At 41.3% G+C, this 14184-nt stretch overlaps 2 protein-coding genes across 3 annotated transcripts; one reads left to right on the top strand and one right to left on the bottom strand.

Moving 5' to 3' along the window:
- Nucleotides 1-496: 496 nt before the first annotated feature.
- On the bottom strand, nucleotides 497-5541 carry LOC102226499 (kelch-like protein 17). Its single transcript, XM_023351957.1, has 5 exons — nucleotides 5091-5541; nucleotides 4693-4846; nucleotides 4531-4609; nucleotides 3464-3691; nucleotides 497-2607 (listed from the first exon to the last, which is right to left on the bottom strand). Exons 2-5 carry the CDS (start codon nucleotides 4844-4846, stop codon nucleotides 1110-1112), a joined length of 1959 nt encoding a protein of 652 aa, XP_023207725.1. The 5' UTR covers nucleotides 5091-5541; the 3' UTR covers nucleotides 497-1109.
- A 1399-nt stretch (nucleotides 5542-6940) lies between these two features.
- On the top strand, nucleotides 6941-13745 carry sars2 (seryl-tRNA synthetase 2, mitochondrial). Of its 2 annotated transcripts, XM_023351959.1 has the most exons (16): nucleotides 6941-7272; nucleotides 7372-7467; nucleotides 8150-8179; nucleotides 8286-8426; nucleotides 8529-8583; nucleotides 8671-8734; nucleotides 8816-8921; nucleotides 9029-9076; nucleotides 10423-10531; nucleotides 10720-10765; nucleotides 10854-10941; nucleotides 11071-11183; nucleotides 12090-12183; nucleotides 12322-12414; nucleotides 12497-12562; nucleotides 13463-13745. In XM_023351959.1, exons 1-16 carry the CDS (start codon nucleotides 6949-6951, stop codon nucleotides 13601-13603), a joined length of 1614 nt encoding a protein of 537 aa, XP_023207727.1. In that variant the 5' UTR covers nucleotides 6941-6948; the 3' UTR covers nucleotides 13604-13745. The 2 variants fall into 2 exon arrangements, with proteins under 2 accessions (XP_023207727.1, XP_023207726.1); XM_023351958.1 differs by having other exon boundaries at nucleotides 6965-7272; nucleotides 12090-12414.
- Nucleotides 13746-14184: the final 439 nt, after the last annotated feature.

Here is a 14184-nt window from a genome sequence, read left to right as displayed (position 1 = left end):
TTAAATATTTCACATGAGGAAAAATATTCAGTAGCTTGTCAGAGGAAACAAACTGCTGTTTCCAAAGGATGATTTCAAACCCACCTGGTTTTGAAAAGATACAATTGCAGCCCTTGTTAAATCAAGAACTAGGAAGGTCTTAGTACTGTGAATCAGTCACGTGTACCTGCTACTCAGTGTGCTAATACCAGAGAAAAAACTGTTTATTCACCTTCATCAGTGGCCATGCTAACTAGTTTGGGCATTGGAGCTGTAGTGTAGCAGACAGCAAAGGAGTGTACATGAGCCTGATTGACAGCACTGAGACCCTCCTTTTGGCTCTGATTGGTTGTTTCTGACAGAGCGTTGTATTTCTGCAAATGGCATTAGGACCACAGGGAGGATGCAGAGGAGCTCAATTTTTCACAAATTATCTGCCTCATTTTATACTGTCAGGACATAGTGACAATTTTAACAAATATTTTAGATAAATATTGTTTACAAAAATTACATACTGCAGCTATAAAGGATGCTAAACTCATTGCAAGCCCAAATGTAGCTGTTCTACATCATACCCACCCAAACTCTACTAATGCAAATATTCATTTACAACCCTCCCTTGAATTGAATGTTGTCATCTGAATTAACAAAGGGCAAGAAAATTTTCTGAATGTCATATTTTCCTATGAAGTTTATTTGTGTAGCCCTTAACTGCAGTGTCACCGCACATCACAGGCCCAGATAGGACATAAGATCAGTTTTAACACATCATAAAACATTTCAGTTTCTAAACAACGCAATGAGAAAAAGAAAATTCACAGCATTAGTGATTTTTAAATAGCTTCAAAAATATAAGAAGAGCAAAAAGCCAAAAATGTCACATTTTCTTCTTTGAAAGGAATTTATTCCTTTAATAAATGGTGAACTAGGAAACATTCAGGTACCCAACTCTCCTCTTTGACTATCAGAGATAATCCCTTTTATAGGATCTAATCTGTTATAGGCCTGCATGGTGGCTGCACACGTGTAGAAAAGTAGATATTCTGCTTTAAATTAATTAAAACAACAACATTGCATGAAATCATTAAGCAGCCAAACAAAGGCTGCCTCTGCCGGGGTTTTCTGTCGAGTTAGTCGTTGGGCTTCTTGCAGTTTTCTTTGGCTAGTCTCAGTCTGGACAAGATGTGCTTTTTGGGGAATTTAAGCGTGGTACACCCAAACTGGCTGACCCCTCCAGTCTCTCCGGGAAGTTTTTCCCGCCTCTGCACCCAGCTGCGCCAACCAGGCTTCCAGCAGTACACGCTGTCGTAGAAACGCGAACCGTTTTCTCCCCCCAGCACATAAATCCTCCTCTTCCACCGAGCGACGCCCCCTGCGGCTATCCGCCGTGGCAAACCGGGGAAGACGACAGGACTTGGAGCCCGGTCGCTTCCACCGCAGGCGACCCCCCGTTGCTCTGCGCTGACCATCACCCCTCCCCCTGTCACCTCCCTTTCCACCCCCGTCCCCCTCCCCTCTCTGAAGAACAGGACGCGACCAGTTGCATCTAAAGTCTCCAGGTTGGTGTAATTCCCATCCAGGAACTTGGTGGTATCCCTCATGTATCCTCCGATAGCGCAGACCCCTCCTCTCACTGCCACACCTCCAGCGAGGCATGTGGTGCCGGAGTCCAGCGCTACCCGTGTCCAGCAGTCAGTCAAGGTGTGATAAATGAGCACACCTGAGTGCACCACCGCCCTGTTCTGTTCAAGCGTGGTCCCGCCTAGGAGGTAGAGGCGTCCACGCAGAGCCGCGCAGGCGAACGCTCGCAGAGGAAGCGGGAGTCGCGGTCCAGGACCCCACTGCAGCGAAGTCAGATCCAGAGCTTCACTGGAGTCCAGCAGGGCGGAGCGGTTACAGCCGCCCAAGGCGTAGAGCGACTCGCCGCAGCCCAGCAGGCCCAGCATGGCGCGGGGTTGGCCCATCGCAGGCCTTTCTATCCATCTGTCCAACACGGCGTCGTACTCGTGCACGGCGGCAGAGACAGAGCCGGTCCGGAGGATCCCCCCGGCTACAAACAGCCTGTCCCCCACCGCCGTGCACCCCGGGCTCACCAGAGAGCACAGAGCCGCTAACTTCTCCCACTTCCCTGTCCGAGGGTCAAAGCAGTCCACAGTGTACTCCTTCAGAGCCACGTTCTCATCTTCCCGAGGTGTCAGATCCACACAGACGATCTTTTTCTCAAACATGCCTTCCCTTGGTCTCAGAGGGCCCCCCAGGCCCTCTCCAGCAGCAGCGGGCCCCAGCTCCTGGCTCAGCCGTCGGCTCTCCTCCTGGGACAGGAGTCCCGGGCGCAGGTGGTGCAGCAGAGCCGGCATGTGGGCGTAGCGATCCAAAGGCTGGTGCTCCGCCCAGCGGCGAGCCGCGTCGTAAACCTCGGCCTCGGAGTCCACTCCGAGGCGGTCAGAGCTCAGCAGGCTGCCCAGGGTGCCGTGGTCGAGCAGCAGGAAGTCCTTCTGCCGTGATACCCGGGGGAAGTGCTGCGCAACCAGTCGCAGGGAGGCGCGCAGCAGCAGCTGGTCGTGATGCGAGCGAGCCAGCGAGTACATGCCGAGGCAGTTCTCCACTGAGAGGTGCTCGAACAGAAACCTGGAGAGATTAAAAGGAGGATGGTGAAACCACTGGATGACACCGACACACAATGCCTTCAACATTGGATGGATTTTTTTTAAACATTATTTTTTTCATTGATACCATTCATTATGCTCTTAATAATAGTGGAAATGCAAGGCACACTTATGCAGTCCAAGTTTGTATGGACTCCAATTACACATACATATTTGTAAATGAATAAATACATGATCCAAACATTTAGGTCAGACTCAAATGACTGTACAGTTGTGTCCGGTAAGACAGGTACAACAGAAACCAATCACATTTCCAAACATCAACAATTTTATTTAATCTTATTTATCAGGGTCACACCTTTTATATTTTACTGGATTTTTTAGCGATCCTCCGACAAAAACCTCAATAAAATACAGATGTGAAATAATTGCAAGGGTGTTAAAATTCCATTTTATTATTATTATTATTTTATTAAAAGGACTGGTATTTTGTATTTTTCAGACACAAAGTGACATTTTATAACACAATCAAGTATATGTTACCTTCAGTTGTTATAAAATGCTGTATCAAATATGACTTAAAAGAAATTTGACAATTTGGCCTCTGTCTCTTTAAGAAGCCTCTACTCTTTTCGAAACTCCGACTCAGCACATCATCACAAAATGCTTCTAATTATGCTGTTTACAACTGTTCTTAGGAGCGTTGGACTAACAACTAGTTTGTATGATGAACCAGCAGACTCGCAGTTGCACATGGTGTTTGTGGAAATAACATAATAACATGATATAAAGCAAAAGAAAAAGTCTATTTTACATAATACTGCACCCCTTTCAAAAGCTAAAGCACAGAAACCTGAACCATAGAGGTTCAACCCTACCTGGAGCACAGGTCCTGGAGGGGCATGACTTGAAGCCGGTTGGCAGCCACAAACAAGTCCTCGGCCGTCTCCAGAGAGAGACCCGCCTCACCCGTGTAAACAAACTGGATGACAGTCTCCATGACAGACGGCGTCACTTCCTCCAGACGGATCTCGTTGAGGCGGGACTCCACCAGAGGGCTGGTGAACATTGCCCGGAAGTATGGACTCACAGCTGCTAACAGGACTCTGAGACGCAGAGGGACAGAAGACATGTTGATACTCATCACAAACAATGTGCTTTGTTTGGACTTAGTAATTATTAATTCTTATTACATTAATTTACCCCTAGGTGTGGGGTGATTATTATGAATCCTAAGGTATGATAAACCATAAACTTTTAATTATTTCATGCGTTTACATCACAAAAGCAACAATATTTTCTACTGTTGCTAAACACGATAAAACATTGATTATTACACTTGGAATTTTGTTATTTCAATAATTTTCTAAATTTGTATTGTGATTTTAATTAATAATGTTCTTATTCATAATGGAATTATTGCTATGCATTTTTCTGTCTGTGAAAAATGCAGACATTTTTCTGATTGGTTACATATCAAATTAAACTGGCTGCATGCTGTGCTACCAAGACAATTCAACATGTTGAATATCCCCAATTTGAAGATGGAGAGGTCCCGATGAAGCGGACTAGATTACTCTTAACACACCACACACAGAATCAACATCTCCTGAGATTATCTTTAGTGCCATCACAATGATGGTGTGCTTTTACTGTTGGAATGGTTAGATCATTATTAAAATCTTGTCATGCGAACCAGACATTAGTATCTACACCATGACTGCGTGATTTTCAAAATTGTAAATATTTCAATAATGTATTCCGTTACTGAGCTTCTATTTCATACAACCAAGTGAAAGTCTTCTTTGAGCCAGCTGACAGACAGTGTGCAGCAGCAACAAGTACACAAAGCACAGCTTTTAGGATACCTTGATACAAGTAACTGACCCATGCCTAGTTGCTCTAGTAACCCACAGCACTATAAAGCAAGGTTACCCAACTGCACCTGTGACACATGAACTTTTTTCCTTCAACAAGCAATGTAACATCACACAGCTGCTGAGCATCCAGGAGCTGCTTTAACCCTAAAACACAGAGAGCGACTGAAATTAGAACATAGGCAGGAATGGGAGGAGAGACAGACAGGCGAAGACAGAGAACTCCTCACCATGGGTAATGTAGTCCCCCAGTGGGGTGGTGGTGTCATCTGGGAAGTCCTCCTCCTCTGAGTCGCTGTCTGAGAGAGGCTCCCCTCCTCCCCCGTCCCCGTCCTGCCACGGCTGGGGACGCCAGGTGACTGTGCCCCCCCGCACAGCGTTCATCTGGGGAACAGACACAACATGAAGTGAAAACGTGGCCTTCTGCTAAAAGGAACGGAAAAAGGATCACTTTAAATATTTTTTTTCTGGGATAAAATTCATGACTGATTTTTTTTTTTATATTCATGTACATGTAGGTTCATATTGATTTTTTTCCAGCTTCTATGTTTATTTTTTATTAAATTCTGGGTGTGAAAGAGTTGAACACCAAGCTCCAGTGGTAGCAACGGTTTACTGCTTTATGTACCTTTGCTCTCCTTCTTGTTTCCACCGTGAAAGCTGGCTGGGCCTCTCTCAGCAGAAAAAATAAGAAGTCCGTTTGGAGCAGACAAACTGAAAAAGCAACCGGGTTGTTAATGGAAGCCTGGGAGCATTTGCATTTCCTCCGTCCTCCGGGCTCAACCGAATTGCTCGTTCCCCGGCCTGTAATGCAGCCTCGTTAGGCTAGTTTCTGCTCATGGAGCCCGGCGTAACACCATCCCTACCTACAGAAAGACAGGGTAACCTCACAAGGAAACTCTTGGAGTCTTATCTAAAGATGCATATTTGCAACGCATATCTGTTTACTGAAACAGAGAGCCACCAACACTCTCAGCTGGAGGGTGCAGCGGTAAAAAAAAAAAAAAAAAAAGTGGAGTTGTTGTGGCCAGAAACCGAGCCCGGACTTGAGCTTCCGTCGGCCGCTCTCGTCACGTCTGAACCGGATTACCGCAACGTTCGATTGTCGCTCACTCTGATTGGCCGAGTTTGCCTCGTGACAATTGCGTGCTGATGATCCGTTTCCTGTCGAATAGAAAAAGTTATAAAAATATATTTATATATAATATTTTGTAAAGGGCAACTGAGTGCAGTTGTTTTTGTTTGTTTATTTTGGTAACGGTAGCTATGGTAACAGAACCCGAGAAGGTTAACAGCAATGAAGGAAATGGCTGACAGCAAGGCAGAAAAATGCATTAAAGCAACTTAAATTTAGCTTCAGTCAATAAGGGAACGAGGTAAAGGCGATTGAAGTATAGTTGTATATCTTAAATTGTTTATGAAAATTCCGCTTGCTTGCATATGAAAGGAACTGTACCAATGCATCGAGCTATGCTTAATAAATAGTAAAAACGATTGTATTTTATTATTATTATTATTGTTTAGCTCTTACTGTGGTTGATGAGAAATAAAAAAATAAACAAAACACTTTTCTTGTTTTTAATTGTTTTCATTATGTTTCCCATATGATTTCCGCATCCGTGGTGCATTCAAGGTAGATACCGAATATTTCCAATCAACATTTTATGTCAATAAAACAGAAAGAAAAATTTCAAAAGAGACAGATTCATACTGGTCTATGAATGCTCTGGCAATTACAGGTTTCCATAAGAAACCAGAAATGAAATAAACATAAAATCCTGTTGTAATTTGATTTTTGGTTTGAAGCACAATTTCATAAAAGTACACTATCTTTTTTATGATAAAAACAACAACAAATGAGTGAACATTTAAATGATCATATATGTATTTAATAAACCAAAACATAACAAAAACAAACAAACATAAAATCACTGGAAAAGTGAAGCATACAGATTTCTCACATTGTAACACCCGCTGCACTCCAAGATAAAGCAAGACTAGGTGCTTTTATTCATCCCATGATGTCACAGCTAAAAGTAGAAGGATAGAAAATTTCAAATACTGAGCTCACATGGATTAAAATTGCAAACAATTAAAAAATATAAATTTCCAAACCTAAAGAAGTAGAAATATATATATTTGATCCTTTTGCATAAAAGCAGATTTCTTAGACCTGTATAAACCAGGTGTAAGCTTTCATGTCCAACTTATGTGTGATCAGAAATGTTCCATGTGAAAACCCTTGGCTCCTGTTTTGTCTTTTAAATTTTCGTCTTTTATATATTTATTAAGTTATTTATCTAGCTAATTTTTTTATGGGTTTTTGAATGTCAATTAATACGCAACCTCAATGCTCTCTAATATAGAAATAAAATAAAGAAAGCAATGTAAATTTTGAATTTTAATTTATTCCGCTTTACTTCATCCTTATACGAACTCAATAACATAAGTGCTAAAACGTTCAGCGGGATTCTCAAGTGATGTGAATGAAACAAAATATTCCGGGGTTCCTTGAATGCGGCATGAGAAACATGGCGACCTGCATCAGTATGGTTTCAAGAGTTAGAGGCGTCGCTCTGACAGTGTTACAACCGATAAGCAGACAGTTGTTCTCCAGGCGGAGGGCCTGCGGTGTTGTCCCGCGTCGCCTCCGGCACGGAGTCCGCAGCAGTCTGTACGAGCATGTCCGTGAAGGCTACAGCGACAAGCCCGAGCTGGACATGGGAGCGGTGTGTGAGGAGACCGACAAAGTCATCGCTAATGTGGAGAACAGGAAGGGCGACCTGCGAGGGGACGATGTCAGGAAAATTGTAAGGCATTCAAACTGTCATAATGTCTTCTTGTGCAGAAAGTAGCTTTGTTTAGAATGACACTGACTGACCTTTCACCTCGTACTTATATTGCTTCAGGTGAGAGTGTGGCAGGAGCTCCAAGCTGTGAGGACAGAAATCCTTGAGTTGGAAGAGGAGAAGAGATGCATCAGTGAGACAGTCAGAACTCTTGTGGTGAGATTTATCTTGCACCTGTTAAAAATGTAATCCACAAATCTTCAAATATATGCTCTGATCTGGTTCAGTATGACTTAATGCGACAAGATAAAACAAAGAAATGACAAGTTTATGGCTGAGACACTCAATTGGATTAATGGTAATGAATTGATTATTGAAATAATCTTCAACTAATTAAGCAATCGATTAATTGCTAACTTTAATATATAGAATCTAAAATATACAATTGGCTAAAAGAACAACTCTGTAAGAGCAACAATTCACCAAGAATACACATTATAATGCAAAACCTTTTTTGCGTGTAAATATGTTCTGTGCAGAACACCTCAAGTGGCATAGTTTTAGCTTCACCTGGTTAAACAATAAAATAATAATAAAAATAAATCTCCTATTATGTAGTTTTTACTATCCAGTCCTTAATTAGTAATCATGAAAAATCATCAAAAAAATTAACCCTATACTTTATTGATGTTAAGTCAAGCAAAAATGGCTATTTACATTTTCTTATATATTGCTAATATTGTATAAAATATGCTTAAGTAGTTAGATGAAAAATCAGCAGAATGCTTTCTATATCCATTTAAAAGACACAACAATCACCAGAATAATACATTTTTAAAACAATCTTTAATGGAGCCCGTAAAGCTGTTTCTAAATGTTCTTATAATTATTTCCACAGAACCAAAAAGACAAGAAGGTCCTCGCTAATGTAAGTGCAGCCTCAGTACTCAATTTCTCTTTCGGTTACTCCAAATGACCAGGTGAGGTTGAATGTGTTGCATCTTTTGTGTCTGACTAAGTTGTTTCGGCTGCAGCTTCCAGAGTACACCCAGGCCCTGCAGAAGGGCCGCGACATCCGCAACAGACTGAACCAGCTCTACCTTAGAGACACTGAACTGGAGCAGGAACATTACAGCCACTCGCTCCGACTGCCCAACAACACACACCCTGATGTGGTGAGAACTTCATGAACTAATCCCAAGCGTTTCTAATGAGGTTTTGGTGTGCAGCAGAAGTTGTGGAAGTGATGTTTCCGTTTTCGCCTTGTTTTTGTTAAGCCAGTTGGAGATGAGAGCCAGGCTAGGGTGGTGGAGTTGGTTGGAAAGAAAGCAGGTGAGTGATGTTAATTGTAAATTAAAAACGGCTTTAAAGGGTTTATTGTCATGCTTACCAAAGAAAACGGTCTTGCTTTGTTTGCAGAATTTGACTTTAAGCCTAGAGGCCACGTAGAGCTCGGTGAGGCGTTGGGCCTCATCAGGCAGAGGTAGGCTGAAATTCACCCAATGTGCTCAATACTTGTGTAGCACAATGAGAGTGTTCATAGTCTGTCTGTCATCTGCTGCAGGCATTTGTCTCACGTCTCTGGCCATCGGTCCTACTATTTGAGAGGAGCGGGAGCAAAACTTCAAATTGCACTCCAGAACTTTGCTCTCGACACGTTGCAGCGACGGGTATGATTGTGGTTTGGAAAAATCTTCTGCAATGAATGCAAAACGAGTAAAGTCATTGTCCTCAGACAGAAAAACACTGACAGTTGAGTTTTCTTCCTCTGCTGCAGGGCTTCGTTCCCATGGTTGTGCCGGACATGCTGAAGGCGGTGGTGTTTGTGAGTATCACATCTGTCAGCTGCAGTAGTAAAATCTTGCTGAATGCCCGCACCGCAGTATGGGCTTACCGTATTTTTCGGACAATACGCCGCTACTTTGGTGCGACTTTTCTGTGGATTTTTCTTCAACCGCCAGGGGGCTCTTTAGCAGGAAGTGAACCATTGGAAGTCAAAATTGGAAAGCAAAGAAGAAAGTGCTGATTTTCATTTAGAACAAGCATATGCTAGCAGCAGGCACGACAGAGAAATGTTTTCAAACTCATACCCCCTCATCATGGAAATCACACAAAGAAGTTCATATGATGCAGCTTTGAAGTTGAGGGCTATCGATCTGGTAGTAAAGGAGGGAAAAAGAGCCGCTGCATGTAAGCTTGGTGTGAACAAATCCATGGTTTGGCGTTGGTGACACAGGGCTGCGTCCTTGTGGAAAACCGAGAGCGGCGGAGATACCAGGGGATTATAGCCCGGTGCGGCTTATATATGTACGTTTCCAGTTTGTTTGTTTGGTTTTTTTTTTAACTTTGTGGGTGTGGCTTAAAGTGAGGTGCGCTCTATAGTCCGGAATATAAGGTAAATTAAATGCTTGTCAGATTTAATGCTTGTCAGATTGAGCTCCAGCTAGTCGTACGAAGCCATTTTTTAAAGTCTTAACCTATTTTTCTTTGCAGGATTTGAAAACAGTTTCATGGGCCGAACACTTCATTTTGTGGACTTACTGAATCTGAGTCTTTCCTACCAGTTTTTCAAGAATGTTCGCAGCAAAAGAGAGACTGTCTTGGCTGCAGCATCTTTCTACCTGTCTGTCATGTGACTTGTTTTGCCAGCTGTTTTATTATTTCTTCATATAATTTAAGTCAATTACAAATCACTCAAAGTACTTTTATAGCCTTGCTTTTTACTTGAAAGATTTCGAGTGAGCTAGTGCTTTATTTTGATTTACACACATAAACTTTGGATTAGTCTGTATAGAGAGCAGATGAAAACAAGTCATTAAATTTTACGTTTACACATTTTACATCTGTTTGACCCAGAACTTTTCAAGTGGCCTAGTTTTAGTTTCACCTGGTTCGAAGTTTGTAAACCAAAAAATCTGCTACTAAGCATCTTTTCTTCTATTCAATTATCAATCGGTTAACTGAAAAAATCAATCAAACAGAAAGGGCTGAGCTTTTCACGTTTATGTTCAAGACATGCTGATTAGTCCATCATGCCATCTTGTTTCTGTAATCAAAAGCAGAATGTTTGAAACTGTGTTCTCTGTAAAATGTTTCTTTTGTCCAGCCTGCTTTGGTTTTCTGTCCAGGATTTCAGTAATGTCTCCTATCCTCTCCTGTCATTGTCCCCAGGAGGGCTGTGGGATGCAGCCGAACGCCCACCTCTCTCAGGTCTACTCCCTGGACCCGGCACGTTTCCCAGACCTCAACCTGGCTGGGACAGGCGAGGTCGGGGTGGCAGGTGAGGCTTTGCTCACCTTTACGTTGTCGCTACACACACCTCTGTTCCTCATGCTATTGAATAAACACTATAGCTCTTTAAAGAAAAGCTGTTAATAAATACTGAATATTTGCCTTCCCCTTACTGCTAGAAGAAGATTTGTGCATAAATCAGTGTTGTGTGCTTCATTTTTGTTTGTATTTCCACAGGTTATTTCATGGATCATGCAGTAAACTGGAAGGACCTGCCAGTCAGGTTAGAAGCTCTCCTCACTCCTTCATCCTTCATCATCCTGGAGCGACTCCTATCTGTAACCGTGGCAGCGTGTCGTCTCTCACTGCAGGACGGTGTGCAGCAGCACCTGCTACAGAGCCGAGACGGACACCGGCAGAGAGACGTGGGGACTTTACAGAGTTCATCACTTCAATAAGGTCAAACACCAAGGAGGTCTCACCTGGGGAAAGACTTTAAATGATGGCGAGATGAAAAATTCCAATTGAAACAGATTCATCTTATTAATCTTAAAAGCTCTGTTATTGTCCCCTCGTGTTTTGCTTCAGGTTGAGATGTTTGGAGTGACGGCTAATGAGACAGGACAGGAGAGCTCACAGCTGCTGGAGGAGTTCGTCTCCTTGCAGAAGGAGATGCTTTCTGCGCTGGAGCTTCACTACAGGTGAGGAAACAAACAACTGTGCAGCATCGGAGATGATCTGAGATCGCAAATAAGATGCAACAAAAATATTGAATTTGGCAAAATTATTTTCTTTGGAACCTTACCTGAAAAAAATCATCTTAACAAGTTATAAAACATACTAAATCCATTCTAACTGCGCTGCAATTATCTGGGTTAATAAATAACAGATTTTACTGGTGATCCACATTAAGTTATTTAAGGTTAAAAGTTGGAATGTCATAATCAAAATTTTTCTTATTTATTAGATTTAACATTAGGCAATCACTGATCCTGTGTTCCAGTCTGATATCCACGTTAACATCAATACCTGAAAGTGAAAGAAATTACCACACACTGCATATGTACAAAACATACTCATTAGAGAACTCATTAAACCAGTGGTTCCCAAAGATTTCCTGGGCCCCCCTATGGATTACAATAAAATCCAGAAAAAAGGAAAGAAAAAAAAAATCAACTGGGCACACACATCGTTCAACCAGACATAAACCTGTACACGTATTTTGTTTTCAAACTCCACTGTAGTTTATTTCACACTTCTGGTTGCAACAAGACACTCTACAAACCATCTTTACAGTGAAACACTTTTGTGTAACTGTTGTTTTTTTTCATCCATACCACTTTCCCACCTGCAATGGCACTGCGCCCCCCACACTTTGGGTACCACTTCATTAGATCCTCCAGTCTTTCCTACATGTTTCCTGTTATCCAAACATTATGTCAGTGTCTAATAATGTGACTAAAGCTATCATAGAATTATCATACCTTTCTAAAGACTCTCTACTCTCTACTTTGATTTGACTTGATAATTCAGCTCAGTGTTGTTGGAGACATCTATTTGAGTCATGAGTACATTCATTGATATTGCTGTCATTGGTTTGATTTCAGAGTGCTGGACATGCCCACTGAGGAGCTGGGCCTTCCCGCCTACAGGAAGTATGACATCGAAGCGTGGATGCCAGGGAGGAACAGCTACGGAGAAGTCAGCGTCATTACTTTCCCTAAACAGTCCAGATACGCCAGACATCTTTTAATCAGATCTGCCGAGCTAAAAACAAGCAGCTGTTGCTTTGAACGACTGATCAGGTTGATTTCTGAAGAGCTCTCTCTTGTGTATCAGGTTTCCAGCGCGTCCAACTGTACAGATTATCAGAGTAGACGCCTCAACATCCTGTATGAGAGGGAGGACGGCAGTCTGCAGTATGCCCACACAGTAAGGCTGCAGACCACAGTGTCCTGCCTGCTGCTCCACATTAGACCATAAATCTACAGTCTATTATTTCTCTTCAACCTAGGTGAACGCTACAGCGTGTGCAATTCCTCGAATGATTATTTCCATCCTGGAGACTCATCAGACCAAAGTAAGGCACAAACCGCTTACATGATAGAAGTGGGAAAGCCTGGAATGCAGAATCAGATTTCCAGTGTTTGAATGGAAAATGTAAAAAAATAAAATAAAAATTTCCGTGTGCTTTTATGACTAAACTAGTGATCAGAAAATCTCTTAAGTCACATACATAAAAATTAAATCAATTTTAAAGCTATTTTATTGGGATTTAAAGTCATACAGCTTCTGAAAAGTACTGTTTGTTACTACTAGCGCTGCTGTAAACAATTATTTTAGTGATCAAGTAATTTGTTGATTATTTTGACGATTAATCGAGTAATTGAATAAAAAATTGCCCTGTTCTGCACTTAAGCTAGTAAAACAAACATATCAAAGAAAAATGCTAATAAAACATGTTATTGCTTAAAATGTAATGCATTTCAAATATCACTTTTAGTCTCAAGTTTTAAGTAAGAAAAAACCTTTGTGAAAGTGTAAAAACAGATGAGAAATAAAACATTTCACATTAACTTTTATCAATTTTAAAAGCAATTGGCATTAGTAAACACTGATGTGAAAAACTTTAAATGAGATCTGCTTCTCCATACAGGAAAAATATTACTAAATAAAAAGGCAAACACTACACTATTTAAATCTTTTAAAAATAATTTGGAAAACCATGGATCATTTTGCTCTGTCATAATTCTGCACAAACTTGTGTTGGTTTATCACATATATTCGTAATGAAATACATTTTCTAGCTGTAACAGAATGCAACAATGTTCAAAGCATGTGAATACTTTTTTTGCGCAGTTTGTTTACGGCTTATGAAAATAGTGTTCTGTACAAACTCTTATCTTTTGTCCTATGCATGCAAATCTTTTCCTCCATCTTCAGTTTTTAAGTAACTGACTTGGTGACTGTATGTCTTCAGAATGGAACCGTGTGTGTTCCTCAAGCCCTGCAGCCTTATCTGGGTCTGGAAGTGATAGAGCAGCCAAAGCACACTCCTCTGAAATACATTGGACCCAACCAGCACAGTCGGCCACCCAGGCCTGGTCCTAATCCCAGATGAAAACCCAACCAGACGGCGCTTCTCCACACAAACCGAGAGAAAAACTTGAACACAACCTCTTTCTCGTGAAACAGAGCAGTGCTGCTGAATATTAATAGTGGAAATGCTGTATGTCCTTTTTAATAAAATGAAATAAATCATACGTGTATCGTGAATTGTTTATATTTCTTTTTGAAGAGTAGAAGTTTAGTTGGCTTTTTTTTTTTCACCAAACTTAAAAAGCAAAGTGCAAGTAAAAAAAAAATGCTTCAATAACATTGCTGTAAGACATTTTAGTTGTTTAAAAAATTTTAGAGTAATTTTGTGTAAAATTAAATACTTTTTACAAATCTTTTCCAGAGATGAACTAGTCTAAATAACGAAAGAGTAATTGGTCATATTTCCAGACCAATACTGTAATGATTTATTTTATAGTTTGTGCAGAATATAAAAGGAGCCAACAGGATGAAGATGTGCTTGTTTGGGCATTGAACTGTAAGAGATTTTTATTTATTTTATTTTATTTTTTTACAGTATGGTGTGTAGGTCTGTTGTTGAGACCCTGACAGCAGAGCAACACTTGACCTCCTGGCAACAGTGCT

Source organism: Xiphophorus maculatus, chromosome 18 (assembly GCF_002775205.1).
Source record: "Xiphophorus maculatus strain JP 163 A chromosome 18, X_maculatus-5.0-male, whole genome shotgun sequence".
Classification (NCBI taxonomy): domain Eukaryota; kingdom Metazoa; phylum Chordata; class Actinopteri; order Cyprinodontiformes; family Poeciliidae; genus Xiphophorus; species Xiphophorus maculatus.
The sequence above is the reverse complement of the archived record's forward strand: the minus strand, read 5'-3'. Positions and strand labels throughout refer to the sequence as shown.

Excerpts from the sequence above, each read along its gene's own strand:
- LOC102226499 (XM_023351957.1), bottom strand. The coding sequence starts at position 4,846 with ATGAACGCTGTGCGGGGGGGCACAGTCACCTGGCGTCCCCAGCCGTGG. Across the intron at positions 4,610-4,692 it reads GGGGGACTACATTACCCATG|GGTTAAAGCAGCTCCTGGAT; the intron begins GTGAGGAGTTCT and ends TCTGTGTTTTAG. Across the intron at positions 3,692-4,530 it reads AAAAAGTTCATGTGTCACAG|AGTCCTGTTAGCAGCTGTGA; the intron begins GTGCAGTTGGGT and ends TCTGCGTCTCAG.
- sars2 (XM_023351958.1), top strand. The coding sequence starts at position 6,985 with ATGAGAAACATGGCGACCTGCATCAGTATGGTTTCAAGAGTTAGAGGC. Across the intron at positions 8,180-8,285 it reads ACAAGAAGGTCCTCGCTAAT|CTTCCAGAGTACACCCAGGC; the intron begins GTAAGTGCAGCC and ends TTTCGGCTGCAG. Across the intron at positions 8,584-8,670 it reads GTTGGTTGGAAAGAAAGCAG|AATTTGACTTTAAGCCTAGA; the intron begins GTGAGTGATGTT and ends CTTTGTTTGCAG.